General features: G+C 29.8%; 1 protein-coding gene across 3 annotated transcripts in view; it reads left to right on the top strand.

Moving 5' to 3' along the window:
• Nucleotides 1-3,285: 3,285 nt before the first annotated feature.
• Nucleotides 3,286-16,414, top strand: part of SF1 (splicing factor 1) — a 74,997-nt gene continuing 61,868 nt past the window's right edge. The window contains exons 1-2 of one of the 3 annotated variants that reach the window (XM_075354834.1): nt 3,286-3,444; nt 13,115-13,249. In XM_075354834.1, the coding sequence (XP_075210949.1) occupies nt 3,402-3,444; nt 13,115-13,249 (178 nt within the window). In that variant the 5' untranslated portion in view covers nt 3,286-3,401. Of the gene's footprint in view, nt 3,445-3,497; nt 3,517-13,114; nt 13,250-16,414 lie in introns of those variants that run through there. The other 2 variants (XM_075354840.1, XM_075354848.1) reach the window with 2 other exon arrangements.

Here is a 16,414-nt window from a genome sequence, read left to right as displayed (position 1 = left end):
ATTTTTGTATTTATGTTTTAAACAATCTGTAGTATTTCCTTGTATTATTTTTATTGCTTTCAGTTTCAATTGTTGTAGTAGGTCTTTTTGGAATTGTCTTTTGGTGTATCTTATTGTTTTGTGGGTTTCTTTTCTTTGTTTTGTTAGATTCAACTGAGACTCCTCTGATTGGTCACATTGGTGTTTGATCCAACTTTGGTGTCTTTTCTCTACTGCGATGTCACAATCTTTATTACACCATTGATGCTTGGCTCTTGGTTGGATTGGAACAATGAATTTTGCTGAATCTTTTAGCTTTGTTGTGAGTTTATTTAATCCTTTTTCATTTATATTTTTGGTTGTTTCTTGGTAGTTTTGTTTATTTATTAGATTGTCTGTGTTGCATTCCTTTTTGGAATATGTTTTTTTTTTTTGGGAAAGTTCGGAAATTTCTTGGAGTATAGTAAATGTTTCTTTACTATAGTGTAACTTCTGTCAGAAGTATTCTAGTCTAACACAGATATTTCTTAAAAATTTGAGTCGCATTTTGAACATATCTTTCTGCAGCAACTTTCTGAGTATGATAGAAAATGAGAGGTAATTACTAGTGATGGATGGAAAAAGTGTCTTTTATTAAACTGATCCTACTGGTTGGATAGCACACCTTGGATTTTTCCGTAGCAAAATTCTATTTTTATCTATTTTCTGAAAGATGATTAGTCACTAAAGTAACCCTGGGCTGCTAACTGGACTGATTTGAAACATTTGTGAAGTTTGATATTTACAATTTTTATGAGGTGTTTTCAAGCAGAAGGCACTCTCTCATGTTCTCTTCTTCAGATTGGCCCTGTTTTCAAATGTGATCATTTTAAGGATTTATACAATAGTATAATAAGATATTATGTTACTTTCTCTACAACTTACTCAAGGAACATTTTTTAACGTACTTACTGTAAGTAGACATAATATTTTTTTTTTAATATACACAGAAGTGCTGAGAATATATATATATATGTAAAACAACATCATAGATACTTGAGAACTCAAAAAAAAATATCGTGATTAAAAACTATTAAGTGTAAGGGATGTCATATTCTTTTTTTTTCATATTATGAAGGAAATCTACTAAAATTATTAATTTCTGCAAAAGGATGCTGTCCTAATGACTTCCTAGAACTCAGACTTTCTTTTTCCTGTTTAGCCTCCGGTAACTACCGTTCAGATAATACTTCAGAGGATGAATGAGGATGATATGTATGAATGTAAATGAAGTGTAGTCTTGTACATTCTCAGTTCGACCATTTCTGAGATGTGTGGTTAATTGAAACCCAACCACCAAAGAACACCGATATCCACGATCTAGTATTCAAGTCTGTGTAAAAATAACTGGCTTTACTAGGACTTGAACGCTGGAACTCTTGATTTCCAAATCAGCTGATTTGGGAAAACGCGTTCACCACTAGACCAACCCAGTGGGTTCCTAGAACTCAGACTAGACCCTTGACAACTCACACCCTGCAACAGGAATTGCATATAAAAGCAAATCTTCCTTAATTGACTGGAAGCCGTCTAATTTAAATTAAATGACTACAAAGTTTTAAGATGTCCAAAATAATTGTGTTATTAAATGAACTGACTATATTCAAAAGGAAGAAAGTTTTCATTTATCATTGTATTAAGTAATATGTGCTGAATATCATGATAAGGAAAGCCTATAACAATGTGTTTAGTGTTTTTCTGTTGCTCTGATGTAGCTGGCAGATATAGTTACAAGTTATGGAAAATTTGACTGTTACCCTAACATTTTTGATGTCTTGTCAGTATGTCAGGCTCATCCATCCCACTAATTATTATTAAATGGAAGTGTATTATGGCATGAATATTAGACACATAAGAACATTCTTTGTAATATTGGTCCATGAATACAAGTACAGTGAATACAGTATCTGTGAAGATACTTACCTTGGGAATATGTATAAAGAAGAGTTTTTTTTAGCAGGGAGGATGAGATAAAGTGGCAATTTTGTAGCATATGAAAATTCCAAGCCTGACCAGGATTTGAATCTGGGACCTCTGGATGAAAGACCAAGATGCTACTACTTTCACCATTGAGGCTGGCATAAAGAAGGCTGGCATTGAGGCTGGCGTAAATTTGTAACTTCACTCCACTGACATGACAAATGTGTGATAGACAGAATCATATTGATCTTTGAAGTTGTTTATCCTAAACTGTGGGACTATAATTTATATGCAGTTTGCATCTATCTGTGAAAAGTTTAAAAATGAAATTTGAAGTGTTTTAAATTGAATATTATTGTGGCTAACATTTTGCTTACTCAGTACTCCTTTCTCTAAGCTGCATTTGATTTTGAGTAAGATTTAGCAATGACTATAGGCCTCTCAAATCAAAAGAAGCGCTACACTCTAGTGTAGCGCTTCTTTTCTAAAGTGAGTGGACAAATCTGTTTGTCCACTCACTTTATCCTTACAGCTAATTTATGCAGAATATTGTAAATAACCTCTTTGTTCTCCTGTATCAATGATTAAAAAGTGCTTCATGTAGATAGAGAAAAGTTTAGTGGGTTTAGAGTTCAATCTCAGATTAACTACCTTCTTAGATAAGAATACTGCTCACTGAATCTATCATCTTCCAATTTTACCAAAAACGAAGGGTGTGCTGTTCTCCAAGGCATAACCTTGTTGCAGTATTTTGTGTAGAATTAATAATGTCCGTATACACTTCCATAAAGATAGGAGACATAATCAATACAGGATCTAATCAGTTTTTTGTAAATCATTAAGCAAATTAAGGTGAGACCTCAACACTTGCCACCATTAGTCTTCCAGGTAGTTAGAGATTATGAAGAGATGAATAATTATTTTAAAAATACATTTAATGCATTTAAATTATTTATACACCTACACTTCATTAATGTGAGACTGGACAACTTTTATGTGGTTGCCACGAAGGGAACGTTTAACCGAAATTTCTTCTTACGCTTTAAAACATTAAAGCAATATTGGTAGTGTTAAAGAAGTGATTTTAATTTTAAAAAATTGGCCAGGTTATTTTAAAGATTTTGAATTAAAAAAAAGGTTTACCAACATGGGGGATTAATCCTTTCAGTATATAGAGTTATTGCATAACAAATAAATGTAATACTTGTAATAAATTTTTACTACACGATAAGTAAATTATTTTTTTCTAAGTAATTCGATTAAAATCTATTTATGCTTCAGAGCGCGGAATATTTTCAAAGTAAGAGCAATTTTTCTGGCGACAGTTTACTACAATGGTTACAATCACTCGCCATCTTGCCTATGGTGTGTGTTCTATTTATTAAGTGTTTGTGGTTGTTTTTCTATGTAAACTGCGTATTATACTTTTACTTCTGTTTGCATTGTTGATAATCTCATCACAGATGAAGACCGAAGACAAGGATTCTCTTAAGAGAGAGAGCGATTGTGAGTACTGGATTAAATACTTTGTGATACTTTTATTGATTGGGTTACGTTAAAGGAAAATCGTTAATTTCTGTAAGAAAATGTTTTCACTTGCTATAACCGATTTGTCTTGCGGTTTTTTAAATATTTTTTATCTATGTATCTTTCTTTCTTTCTGTATTATATCTACCGGCTTATTACGTTTCGTATTGTTTTACGTGCACAATGTTTGAGAGTATTATGTCAACATTTTAGACCTGAAAGAGACGGAATTGTGGTTATTAGTTTTCTCATAGTTTACAAGTTTTTGTAATTTTCGGGTTTGTTTGTCTCATTTCTTATAGTGACTAGTTATTAAAACAAACAGGTGAAATTTGCCGTTAGCATTTTTTGGTATGTGTTCATAGTTGCAGCTGGTGGGTGATAATTTCGCTCTAAATGTTTTAAAAGAAAAATCCCTGTACGTTATGTCTTTATTTATCATGTTGTTGGTGCATAGTTACGATTATAATTAACTGCGGTGTATTATATTACTATCTCTTGTAAGTGAAACTGGTGGTTCTGCCTTTAATTTACATTTCTGTTAATGAAGTTTTTATTGCTATTCTATTAATCCATTGTACACATATATCAACTACCATTTCTGTTTTTCTTGAACACTACATTTCTTGCAAGATGTAATTGTTAATTTATTTATTCACTTCCTCTAATGAGTTAAAAAATGGTGTATTAAATTGTTTCGCAAAAGAAAGATACTACTCCTTTCTACCGAGATCAATTGATTGCTTTATGCTACCTATTGTCTGATGATTGACCTGAGTCAGAACATATTATAATGTAAGGATGCATTGTTGTTGGGGACCTAAAAAACCAGTAGGTTTACAAGCTCCATGAATTTATTTATTTTACAGTTCTTACAAAAAAAGATGGAAAAAACATTACATTGTTAAAACAGTTTTGTAGTAATGTTCAGTCTAGGTTTATTAGCATTTTACTAGTATTTATAGTCCATGTTAATTATAATTATTATTTGCATAAATTAGATACAAAGACAGTCACATTGCTAAGTTTTTTGTCAGAAGAATTTTCTGTATTGGGCTGAATCATTAGACGAAAGGATTTCAACTTTTCAGCATTTAAACGATAAAAAATTATATTTTTGTACATTAGTGATGATGGGTTATCATTCACTGATGTTGATGCTTGCGTCACAGTTTAATTAGATTAAAATAAGTTCATTAGTGGTCACTCTATAATGATATTAAAGTAGGCTACATACATAGGTGTTTACAAAATTTGTAATAACCCATTTTTATGTAGATGAGCAGTTAAACCGGTCAATCTACAGCCCAGATCATGCAACTCATATCATTCTAGTGTATACTTGAAAACTGACATAAGCTTAAAAAAATGACACTTAGCTTAGTTATGACACAATTTATATTAATTTTTTCAGAATATTTTATATACACTAGATTTCAAGGAATGAAGAGAAGTAATTTCAGGGTACTTGTTTGTTACTGGACTGCCAATTTTTTTTCACTTTTTCTGATGCAATTTCTTTGTCAAAAAACATATTAAATGTATTATTATGCATTAAACAAAAAATATGTCTGTTAGCAAGCAAAGTGAGTGTAGGTTGTTTGTTTAAATTATGTTGACTGTGTACTGACAAATCGTGTGTATATCAACGTAACCTAACTTATGCTCGCTTCACTTGCTAACCTTGTCTAATTAACGTTGAATATGCATATTAAACACTATTTAACATTAATTGGACAAGGTTAGCAAGTGTAGGCTATGTATGGTTGGTTATGAGTTTTATAGTTTATGATTTCTCAGTGCACGGGGACAACATAATCAAAAGTGTTTTGTAATTTTTATTTTTTATTAAAAATTGTACTTTTTCCACTGTAAATAAACATTATTATTCATTTTCTCATGAACTCTGAAGAAGTTGCATAAAAAGAAAGTGGCGGTGTGATAACAAACAAGTACTAGTTGTAGTTCTATTTCATAGATAAACGTTAAACTAAAATCTTTCAAGTTAGTAGTAAGAAACTTAACAGACACACAATTGATTACACCTTGAGAGAGATTGAATCGAGTAATAATTATAAAAATGAATGTGAAACAATGATATACTAGAAACAAACAAAAGGCTGTATTAAGAAATAAAGAAGTCAATTATCATGTGCTGGTGCTTTTCAACAAATCTGAGTTTTCTTATTACAAGAAATGTAAACCTCCTAACTGATAGTGAGCTTTTGCTTTGGTAGTAAATTTTACAAAAAACCTAAAAAACTATTACCATCTTCACATATAGATTTCTGCGCACAAATTAAAAACTTTTTATTTTTAATGAAAATCAGTTTTGCTAATTCAATTATGAAACTTATAAATTAAACTGAATATAGGTTATGAAAACAAAGATTATATTATAAAATCCACTACTTTAACCAAATATAGGCTGCCTTAGGGTTACTCATTTCAGTGACTGAAAAGGGCCAACTTCATAAGGGAATGAAATAAAAGTAATCAACTATAGTTTTAACATATTACCAATAGAAAACACCACCATATAAGTATCAGGTTGTTAAGCTAAACAAATTAATACTTCTGTGAGTATCAAATTTAACGATCAATATATGATACATATATTGCAATAGTAAATTAAATATTTTTTATTTAAAAACATTGGCAACTTTAAAATCTGGTAACTGTTTGATTTCATCAGGTTACTTTCTAGGCAGATTTTTTTTTATAAGAACCTCTTTTTTATAAAGCTTTTTCTAATATATTACAAGTTATTGTCTAGGGTAATTGTAATACACGAGGTCTGTAAATAAAGTAATGAGACTGATTCAGAAAAACTTTTATTTACAATCCAATATACATGGATTCTATCACCTTTGAAATATTTCCCTTGGGAAACCTCGCAATGCGTCAAACAGTTTTCCAACGTTTCATAGCAGTGTTGGAACTCAGAAACCGGAATATCTTTCAGATGGTCGGTTACATTTCTTTTTTGTATGTTTTCTACTGTTCCAAAATTGTGTTCTTTGAGGTGTTTTTTTTAAAATCTGGAACGGGAAAAAGTCACAGGGACTCAAGTCAGGTGTAATAAGGTGGTTGAGGAACCACAGGAATGTTTTTTTTTGCCGAAAACTCATTAATTGAGAGTGCAGTGTTACAAGGTGTATTGTCATGATGGGAGGATCTGGTTGTCTGATGGGTGGTCTCACATTGGTAACTCTTTTCCATAGTCTTTCAAGTATTTCTCAGTAAACATATTGATTTACAGTCTGTCTTGTAGGCAAAAACAACTTGTGGAGAATGCCATTATTATCGAAGAAAAAAATAAGCATGGTTTTGATTTGCTCATTTATGCTTTTTTGGTACGTGGTGAATTTGAAGTGTGCCTTTCCTTGCTCTGGCGTTTTGTTTCTGGGTTTCACCAGTATTAACATTTCTTAGAAAATCAGGATCAGTTTCACTTTGCCCTAGAAGATTGCGGCACACTTCCACCCTGTTGTTTTTCTGTTCAACAGTGAGGTTTTTTGGGACCAATTTTGCTCAAACGTTTTTCATGTCCATTCGTTTGTCAAAATTTGATGGACTGAGGTATGGTTCAAATTCAAATATTCTCCAATCATTCTGAAAGTTAATCACCAGACGTACCGTATCAAGTCTTTGATTCACTCAATACTATCACTTTTTGATGTTAACAGTCTTCCAGAGTGTGGATTGTCCACAACTGATTCCCGGCTATCTGAAAATGCTTTAAAGCACCAAAAACTCGGGCTCCTGACAGTGCGTCATCTGCATTCGCCCTTTTCAATTTTGAAAAAGTTTCAGTAGCATTCTCAACGTAAAACCTGATTGCACAACGTAGCTCATAATTAGTGTTATCACTAATTTTTGCATTGCACAACAAAAACTTGTTTTCTGAAAAGTTTATTTAGGTCTCATGTGGCAACAATAGACTAAAAATATTAATGCCTAATACACTGGGTGTTTCTAAAATGTTGGGCTGGCTATACTTTTTCAGATTCTACTTGTAAAACTAAACAAAAAATATCCTTAGGAAAAATGGTGGTGATTTATCCTTCATTCTCCTCTGGTCAGCCATTTTGATATTTTTTATATAAAACTTTATATCTCAAGTTTAGATAGAGGAATCGCATTAATATTTGGTAAACATCTTGGTAATAATGTTTTAAAATTAGCAAAAAATCAGGAATTAAATACCTTCGTAAATTACAAAATGGCAGCCATGTTTATTTCTCAATCTGTTATATCTCCGTAAATATTAGTTTTATCAAAATTTATGTTATTTGCTAAAATGTTAAGCCCTTTGTTTTGAATAAAATGATGTTTTATTTTTTAAAATTGGTTAACAGATAGCAGAAAATTGATGTTGTAATTTTGTGTCTGTTTTCATGTCCTCCACTTTATGTTCAATTTGATTAAATATTAATTGCTTTTATTTATTGTTAATTCTGGTATTGTAGATTAATGTCAAATTAAGTAATAATTTTTTCACAATAATAGACTTAATGATTAAAAAAAAATAAAATAACTACCTGTGATAATCTTACGTTAATTATTGTAGAACATTAGGTGTACTTAAACAGTTAACAATTGTTAAAAGTTATTAGAGATGATCAAAGTGTCCACCATTAGAACTTACACAAGTCTCTAGTCTTTTTCTGAGAGATTGTCTTAACCATTCAAAAATTCCAGGAGTAGTCCTAATTTCTTGAAATTCATTTTGGATCCTTTGTTGAAGATCCTCAATGTTGAGTTGAATAAACAATAATATGTTTCAAATGGCCGTACAGGTAGATAACAAGAGGTTTTAAGTAAGATTATCGGGCAGGCCAAGGCACTGGCCCCCACGAACTATCCAGTTTTCATGGAAGGTTTCATGCAGGAAATCTGATACCAACTGACTGAAATGTGCTGCAGCTCCATCATGGTGAAACCACATATTTCCTCTTAATTGTAGAGGTAGGTCTTCCAAAAAAATGTGGAAGATTTTCAGTTAAATGGGCAAGATAATTTTCCCCATTTAAACGGTTTGGTAGAGTGACGGGACCCAAATGATAGTCATTAGAAATACTGGCCCATATGTTCAGGGAAAATCTTAGTTGATGGCTACTTTGGAAGGTACCATGAGGATTCTTGTCCCTCCAGATACACTGGTTGTGGTAGTTTTGAACATCATTCCTGCTAAAAGACGCTTCATTTTTACATCGTTAACATGATCAGCAGTAATAGTTGCTGTGTAAAATTGTTCAAAAGTGAAAAATTAATATCAATTTTTTATTATTATTTAATATTAAATCTTATTGTGAGAAAATTATTACTTAATTTGGTGCTAATTTACAATACCAGAATTAACAATAAATAAAAACCATATTTAATCGAATTGAATGTAAAGTGGAGGACATGAAAACAGACACAAAATTACACAATTTTCTGCCATAACTCTGCTATTTGTTAACCAATTTTAAAAAATAAAACATAATTTTATTCAAAACAAAGGGCTTAACATTTTAGCAAATAACATAAATTTTGATAAAACTAATATTTACGGAGATATAACGGATTGAGAAATAAACATGGCTGCCATTTTGTAATTTACGAAGGTATTTAATTCCTGATTTTTTGCTAATTTTAAAACTTTATTACCAAGATGTTTACCAAATATTAATGCGATTCCTCTATCTAAACTTGAGATATAAAGTTTTATATAAAAAATATCAAAATGGCTGACCAGAGGAGAATGAAGGATAAATCGCCATTTTTCCTAAGGATATTTTTGTTTAGTTTTACAAGTAGAATCTGAAAAGTGTAGGTAGCCCACTATTTTATAAACACTCTGTTTATCAGCGTTTCATATAACCATATGTTTACTAGTAATTTTACAGTATTGCCACTTTGGCTGCCAGAAAAAACTAGTCTCATTACTTTATTTACAGACCCCATACAGTTTGCCTTATACATCTGGTCTTGACCTGTTTCATAGATTGTGATTTATTTTTAATACTTATACCGCTCAATATAGTAAATATTATATATCACGCAAATAGTAAGGAGTTTATTTATTTATTATTCTTTTGTATTATTAATTACGGACAACCCAGTGTTCAGTGATTTGCACTAAATATAAGATGAATGGTGTTTTTGTGTATGATTAAACATAGAGCCACTGTATGAAGTGTGACTTCAATAAATTATCCCGTATATCTTCTTAACAGGAAAAAGAAATCCTTGTTATAGGGGAGATTGCTTTAAAGTCAGTTTTTCCTTTACTACTGTATTATAACAAATAGTTCACAGAGTGTATGTGGGTTTTTCACATTTAATTCATGCCAGTTTTTATCTTAAAGAAACAGTGTAGAACTTGACTGAAAGATATCAACAGAATTTTTGGCCCAGACAATTTTAAGGTACGTGTCAGTACCATGCATTAGTATCATTATAAAAAAAATCAATTTCATTCTATTTCATTCCAATTCAGAATTAACTTGTTGGGTTTGAACCTTCTTTTCATTGATTTTGTGAATATTTTTCTAAAATAGGTAAATTAAAAACTTACTTTTATTACTGTGTCAGTTGTCCTGTAGTTAATATTCCAAGCATTTTAACCACGTATGCTACTTTATTGAATGCAGTATCAGTAATACAGGTTTTTTTTAAATTTAATAAATTTTTTTATAATCATTTATTATGGTACAAATAGTACTGATACTGTCAGTTACGTTCAGTTTAAAATTTATTAAAAGTTGTCAGACTTACTCTGGCAATACAAGTAGTTCAGCCATTTCATTTATGTATTAATTAATTATTAAACTTTAGGAAAGATAAATATGATACTATTTACCTAATAGTAACCTTTCAAGTGTGAGATGAAACTAATATTATTATAAACTTATTACATCATATACTTCTGAGAAAGTTGTATTTGATCAAAGCAATTTTATTTTTGTGTGAGGCATTTGTAAGTCAGTATTTAAAAAAAAATTAACTTAATCTACCTTTTTTGTACTCATATAAATTTCACCAGATTTTATTCTATGAGGCTTGGGTGATAAATTTTGCACATATGTGCATAGCATGGGAATGAAAAGAGATATTTGAAAGAAATAAAAAAAAAAATAAAAGTACAGTACCGTAGCTACAAAATGCAGTATTTATTTTTCAATATAATCCCCGTTTACACTGATATACTTTTCCCAATGTATGACAAGTTTTTGCATTCCATCACTGAAAAATTCTGGCAGTCTCTCGGATCCAAATGGCCACCACAGCTTCCTTCACCTCATCGTTGGTGGTGTAATGATTACCTTTGAGATCCCTCTTGAGATGAGGGAAGAAGTGGAAGTCACACTTGGGCCAAATCCGGCGAGTATGGTGGATGTGGAATATGCTCAAACTTCAGCTTGCAAAGAGCCATCGTAGAGTTTGTGCGGTACCCATTGTGCACAGATTTTATGGTAACCCAATTGCTTGATAATATGGTCTACTTATTCTTTACATATGCCTAACTGAATAGCGATGGTTTGCTGGGTGATTCACCCGTCACTTTGAACTAAATCATTCCTTCTTTCGATGTTTCTCATCAGTCACAGAAACTGATGATCGTTTACTGAGAGTTGCATCCTAAATTGTCACCTTACCAGCTTCACATTCACAAAATTTCAACACCCACCTATTCACAGTATTCCTGTCAATAGTTTCACTACCGTAAACTGCTTTTAAATGATAAAAAAAATTTGTAGGATTCACATTTTCTGCTATTAAAAATTTGATCACTGCGTGCTGTTTTAACCATGTTGACATATTGGCCATACTCGACTCCATTTTAACTGCAACTGAAAACAAACCAGTAAACGGATTTCAACGTATTATTGCAGGCTTGTAGATTGGATTTTAGCTATCATGTGCTTCCACGCCCAACTCGATCATACCTTTTGTCTCCATGTAGCATGCTAGTGTGCAAAATTTATCAGCCGAGCCTTGTATATAACCTACTTTATTTTTATAAATCATTTGTTATTGAATTAATATAATTATTTTTATATTTCCAGTATTTGTATTAGTTTTTCCAGGTTTTTTTTTCCAGTTCTACTTAAGTTTTTTCTGTAATTTTTTATTTACTTTATTATATCATGTTCTTTAGTAATTCTTGCAAAATTTTTAATTAGAACCTCTGTTACTCTGTTAGTAGCTATATGTGAATGGTAGACTATACTAACTTTGTTGTAGAACTATTAATTTTCTAGTTATTGGCAATTCCTCATTCTAATTAATCAGTTTTTTGTAATGTTGTACAGGAAATTAATTCTTTATTTTTAATCTCCAGTGTACATGCTATATTTTTGTGAAAGCTGCTTCACAATGATCTGAAATAATCTATTTATTGTGAATTACAAGAAACTGGTTCTTTTCTGTTTTCCCCCCACAATGGATTTTTTTAATGTTATGTGTTAGTAATTGTTCATGTTATAATTATAGGCATATAATTATAAATATAATCTAACCAAACTTAACCTACACTCACTAGTTAAGGTTAGCGAGTGAAGTGAGTGTAGGTTAAGTTTTGTATTAAGTTTATATTTATAATTGCTCGGCAAATACCTCCAAATTCCATATAAATATAACATTTACAATTACTAATATGTAATGTAAAAAAAAAAAACTTGGAGGAAAACAGAAAAGACCTGAAAACCTGAAACTGCATCCAAAGCCTTTAAAAAATTAAAAGTTAAATTGAGCAATGAAATCCCCTGCCTAAACCTGAATTGCTTATTTGACAGAATTAAATCCTCATTCCAAATTGTTAGCAGGTTAATAGTAAATAGTTTTTCTAAAATTTTTGTTTATTAGCAATCATTAGATTACACTTTGCTGCTGAATAATATTTTAAATCTGTATTTTAAAGCTTGTGTCTGTTACTTTATGACAATATTTTTTCTATTTTCGTATTTATTTTTAGTTTCTAATTTACTGAAGAAGAATCGTTAAAAAAATTTTGTTAACATATTTTAGATCTGATGGAGGCAACTGGTCATTTCTATTGTTTACAGTTAATAATTTTAAAAACCCTTAATTCTAATTTTTTGTTCATACTTCTCTGTCTATTTCCATTTGAAATAATTTCCTGAAAAATAACTTCCAAGATTTATATTTATCAACATGCACATATAAAACTGCCAACTAATATTTGAAGATAGGGAACACTATACAATTGCTAAATTTTCAATAAACTATTAACAATTTCTTATTTTCCGAATTCATCAGTCATTTTTTAATACAATTTATTATTTTCTCAAAGAAAAGTATTTTTCATTTATTTTATCTTGTTATAATTCCATGAGTAACATCACTTATTGAAAAGTTTAATGATCACACAAACATTTTAAAATGGCCGTAACCTGTGCTTAAATATAATGACTGAATTAAGAGAAAAAAATTATAGGGAAAATTTCCTCAAATAGACACTAATAAAGTGGTACTGAGATACCAGTTTTTCTGCTATATAGATGTTAAGTATCAAGTGCCCCTCATTTGTGTACTACCATTTAGTGTCTAATCTGTTTGTGAGCTTTTAACTATTAGTTGTCCAAAAATGGATGACTTATAATAAGGATTAATTTAATTTACATCTTGTTTTTTGTAGCTAATGATAAAGAAGAACGAAAAAGAAGAAGGAAATCACGATGGGGAAATGATGAAAAAGAAAAGTCTTTTATTCTTGGGATGCCGACTGTTTTACCTACTAATCTTAGTAAGGAACAAGAAGAAGCATATCTTTGTAAGTATCTACCTCCATCTATCTACCTTATTTACAGATGATTTTCTATTAATTCAGAACTTTACATTTCTCCTGATTTATGAAGTTATATTATATTATTCCAGGTATATATTTCATTTGCATTTTAGTAGATATTATAATAAAGTCATGTTATTTATTTTTAATATACATTTTTGCAGGTTTTTATGATCTATTTTACATATTAATTATTTATACTTTAATTGCCAAAATTTTATTTAATTATTTTTAAATTGCTTTTTTTAATGCAGGTTTTTAAAAATCATTTTTCTAATAAATTACATCTGGTAACGTTAATTGTAGATTTTTTTCTTTTTAACAGGATTTGCCATCAGTGAGGATTTTTTTTTAATATTTAAAATTTTGTTATTAGTATGCCAATAACAAAATATTTTTATACTAATTTAAAAAAAAAATGTTATAAATAACAATCAATTTTACTGTGTATTCATATAAATTTTAATCTTATTCTCATTATAGACTGCAGCATGTTTTTTTTTGTAATTTAGCTAATTAGGTTTTTTTATGTCAATCAGACATTTGTTCAACTATTTTTTATTAAGTTATTCATTCCTTATTTCAGTGAATTTGCTTTAAAATCAGTACTTTTGTATTTCTATCATAATTATTTGACATGTTTCATATTTTCTGATTGACCACTTTTACTTTTAAACTTTTTCTGTTTGATTCTCTCATAACTTTACTATTTTTTGATTTATTCCATTTCCTATGATTTATTATCTTCTATTTCTACTTAAATGCTGTATAACTTCTCCATCTTATTAGCAGTATTGAGTAGCTAATACTACTATAATAATAATTGATTATGTATATTATATAATTAATATTATATTATAATTATATTATATATTCATATATATTTTAATGTCTCAACAAATGTGGTGGTGCATCTTTATGAAAGGTGATTTACAGTTACATAATTGATGATGTTCCAGTGAAATATTGGACATTCAAATTAAAAAATTAGTGTTCAAATTTGTTAAAAAGAAAATATGCTTATAAAGTGAGCAAGTTATAAATTATACTGAGCCTTACAAATATGTTTTGACCATTTCTTTATTAAAACTCTAGAATCAAACACATTAATTATTATTTTTTTATTTACAGTACGACCATTTTAAGAATTGACCAAGTGCTAAGTAATATGTTGTATTAAAACATGAATTGAATTCTTTTAAAAAGTGGCAATCAACTGTCATGCATTATTTCATAACAAAAATGGTATATTAATTAGTAATCTAGAAATATTGTGGTTTTTCTTTAACTCAAGTCTCAAGTTATTAGTGGGAACAAACATCATAGTAGATTTAATCTTTCTAGTACAGGAGATTATGTTTTATATGAATATTTTTAAGTTCACTATGAATGTCTTGTATGTACAAATTGATGATGTACTTTACAAAGTTACTTGTCTGAAAGTAGTCTTTGTTGTTGGAAACTATTTTCAAACTCTTTAAAAACAAATTATTCTAGTTATATGGGTATATTTTATAAGTTTTTAACATAGCTAGCTTTTCGTAGTCTTTGCTGTAGTAATGTTGATAATTGTAGACTAAGTTGTTTTTTCTGATTCTTTTATACAGTTTTGAAAAAGTGTTGTGTCTAGAACATCCAGATTATAAAAAAAACAGAGGAATAATAAAAAGGAAGTTTGCTGGAGCTGTTTTTTTTTTTAATTCTAGATTAACTTTATTGATTTTTTGGATTGTGTATTTTTTTGAACTTCACCTGAATGAAATTCTAGGTTATGAATCAGAAAACAGTTTAATTTATTTACAAGCATGCTAAGAGTAACCGAAAAATATTGTACAAACCAAATTCGGTTCTCAGACGCCACTTCTGTAAATAGGTTGTTCAATGGCATTGTTGAAATTCAAACAGAGCGACCCTTGAAATTTTTTGTTCATGGTATTTTCATAAGAAGGAATTTAATTTTATTGTTGAATCTGTGCATAAATCTTTTTCCTATGTTTCCTTGCTGTGTTGTAAAATGTTCATATAGTCAACATTTTTACATCTTTTTTAAATAAAATTTACAGCATTATTAACAAAGTAGCTAAGAATTTATGATTTTGGTTTGAAGAAAATGTTGCGTGTTAAATATTCTATCTGTAAGGTAATAAAACTGATAAAAAGACAGTATACCTAGCCGCACTGTAATATTTAATTTCTATTATGTATTATGAAGAATAAACTTATTGTGTCTCACAATTTTTTATTTTTCAAAAATTTGGTAAAAAAATGTTTCAATATTTCATTAAATTCTGATGCCAAGTGTAATTTTTTATATTTTAACAATAAAGTATTTGCACATATTCTGGAACAATTATTTTGGCAAATTTTTTTTTGAATTAGGATGATTTTGCTTACTGTCTTTATATCACTTTTAAATATAAAATATTCTGAATAAGAGAAAACATGCTTAAAAAAAAAGTTGATGGAAGACAACTGCAGTTGTCCAGGTAACTTTGTTGTGTAAGAATTCAAAATCTCAAATTACTTTCTGTAGAAGGTAGTATCCAGAAATAAAAAAAGGTTCAGATGTTTTTATTGGTTTTAAATACATAGAAATCCAGTTTTCCAGAGTGTATTTGAGGTTTTGGATTCTCATGCTATGTCTGACTTAATATTGAAAGGAATTTTTGAAAGCCTTAGACATAATGATGTATATTTCATGGTTTGGCTTTGTTGCATATTAGCCCAACAGACTAGTCCCCTTGGCAAGTTCAGTTAACTGCTTACTATTTGGTTTTGTAAAAGCAGTGAGTGATTAAATATGAAGAAACTTTCACTGTTTCACATGTACCCAGTGAGACCATTCCATCTTTGTGTTTTAATTGTATTCATTTATTTATGATTGCTATGCTGATATACCTAACTGGGTTGGACTTAATTATCTGGTATCAGATACTACTCCAGTTAGCCTGTTTGGAATTTTTTTTTCCCCAAAATATCCTCATGTCCAAATGCCAATTGTTTAGTTACACTATTTTTGCAGACATTACTAAATATCAACATTTCCAAGACATTTCCTCAATTGCTAGTGACTGCTTGTCGATTGCCCATTTTAAGCCTCAGCTCAGAATTGAGAATTGACTGTTTAAAGTCCATTTGTATTATTTATAC

This window comes from Lycorma delicatula, chromosome 1 (genome assembly GCF_047948215.1).
Source record: "Lycorma delicatula isolate Av1 chromosome 1, ASM4794821v1, whole genome shotgun sequence".
Taxonomy (NCBI): domain Eukaryota; kingdom Metazoa; phylum Arthropoda; class Insecta; order Hemiptera; family Fulgoridae; genus Lycorma; species Lycorma delicatula.
The sequence above is the reverse complement of the archived record's forward strand: the minus strand, read 5'-3'. Positions and strand labels throughout refer to the sequence as shown.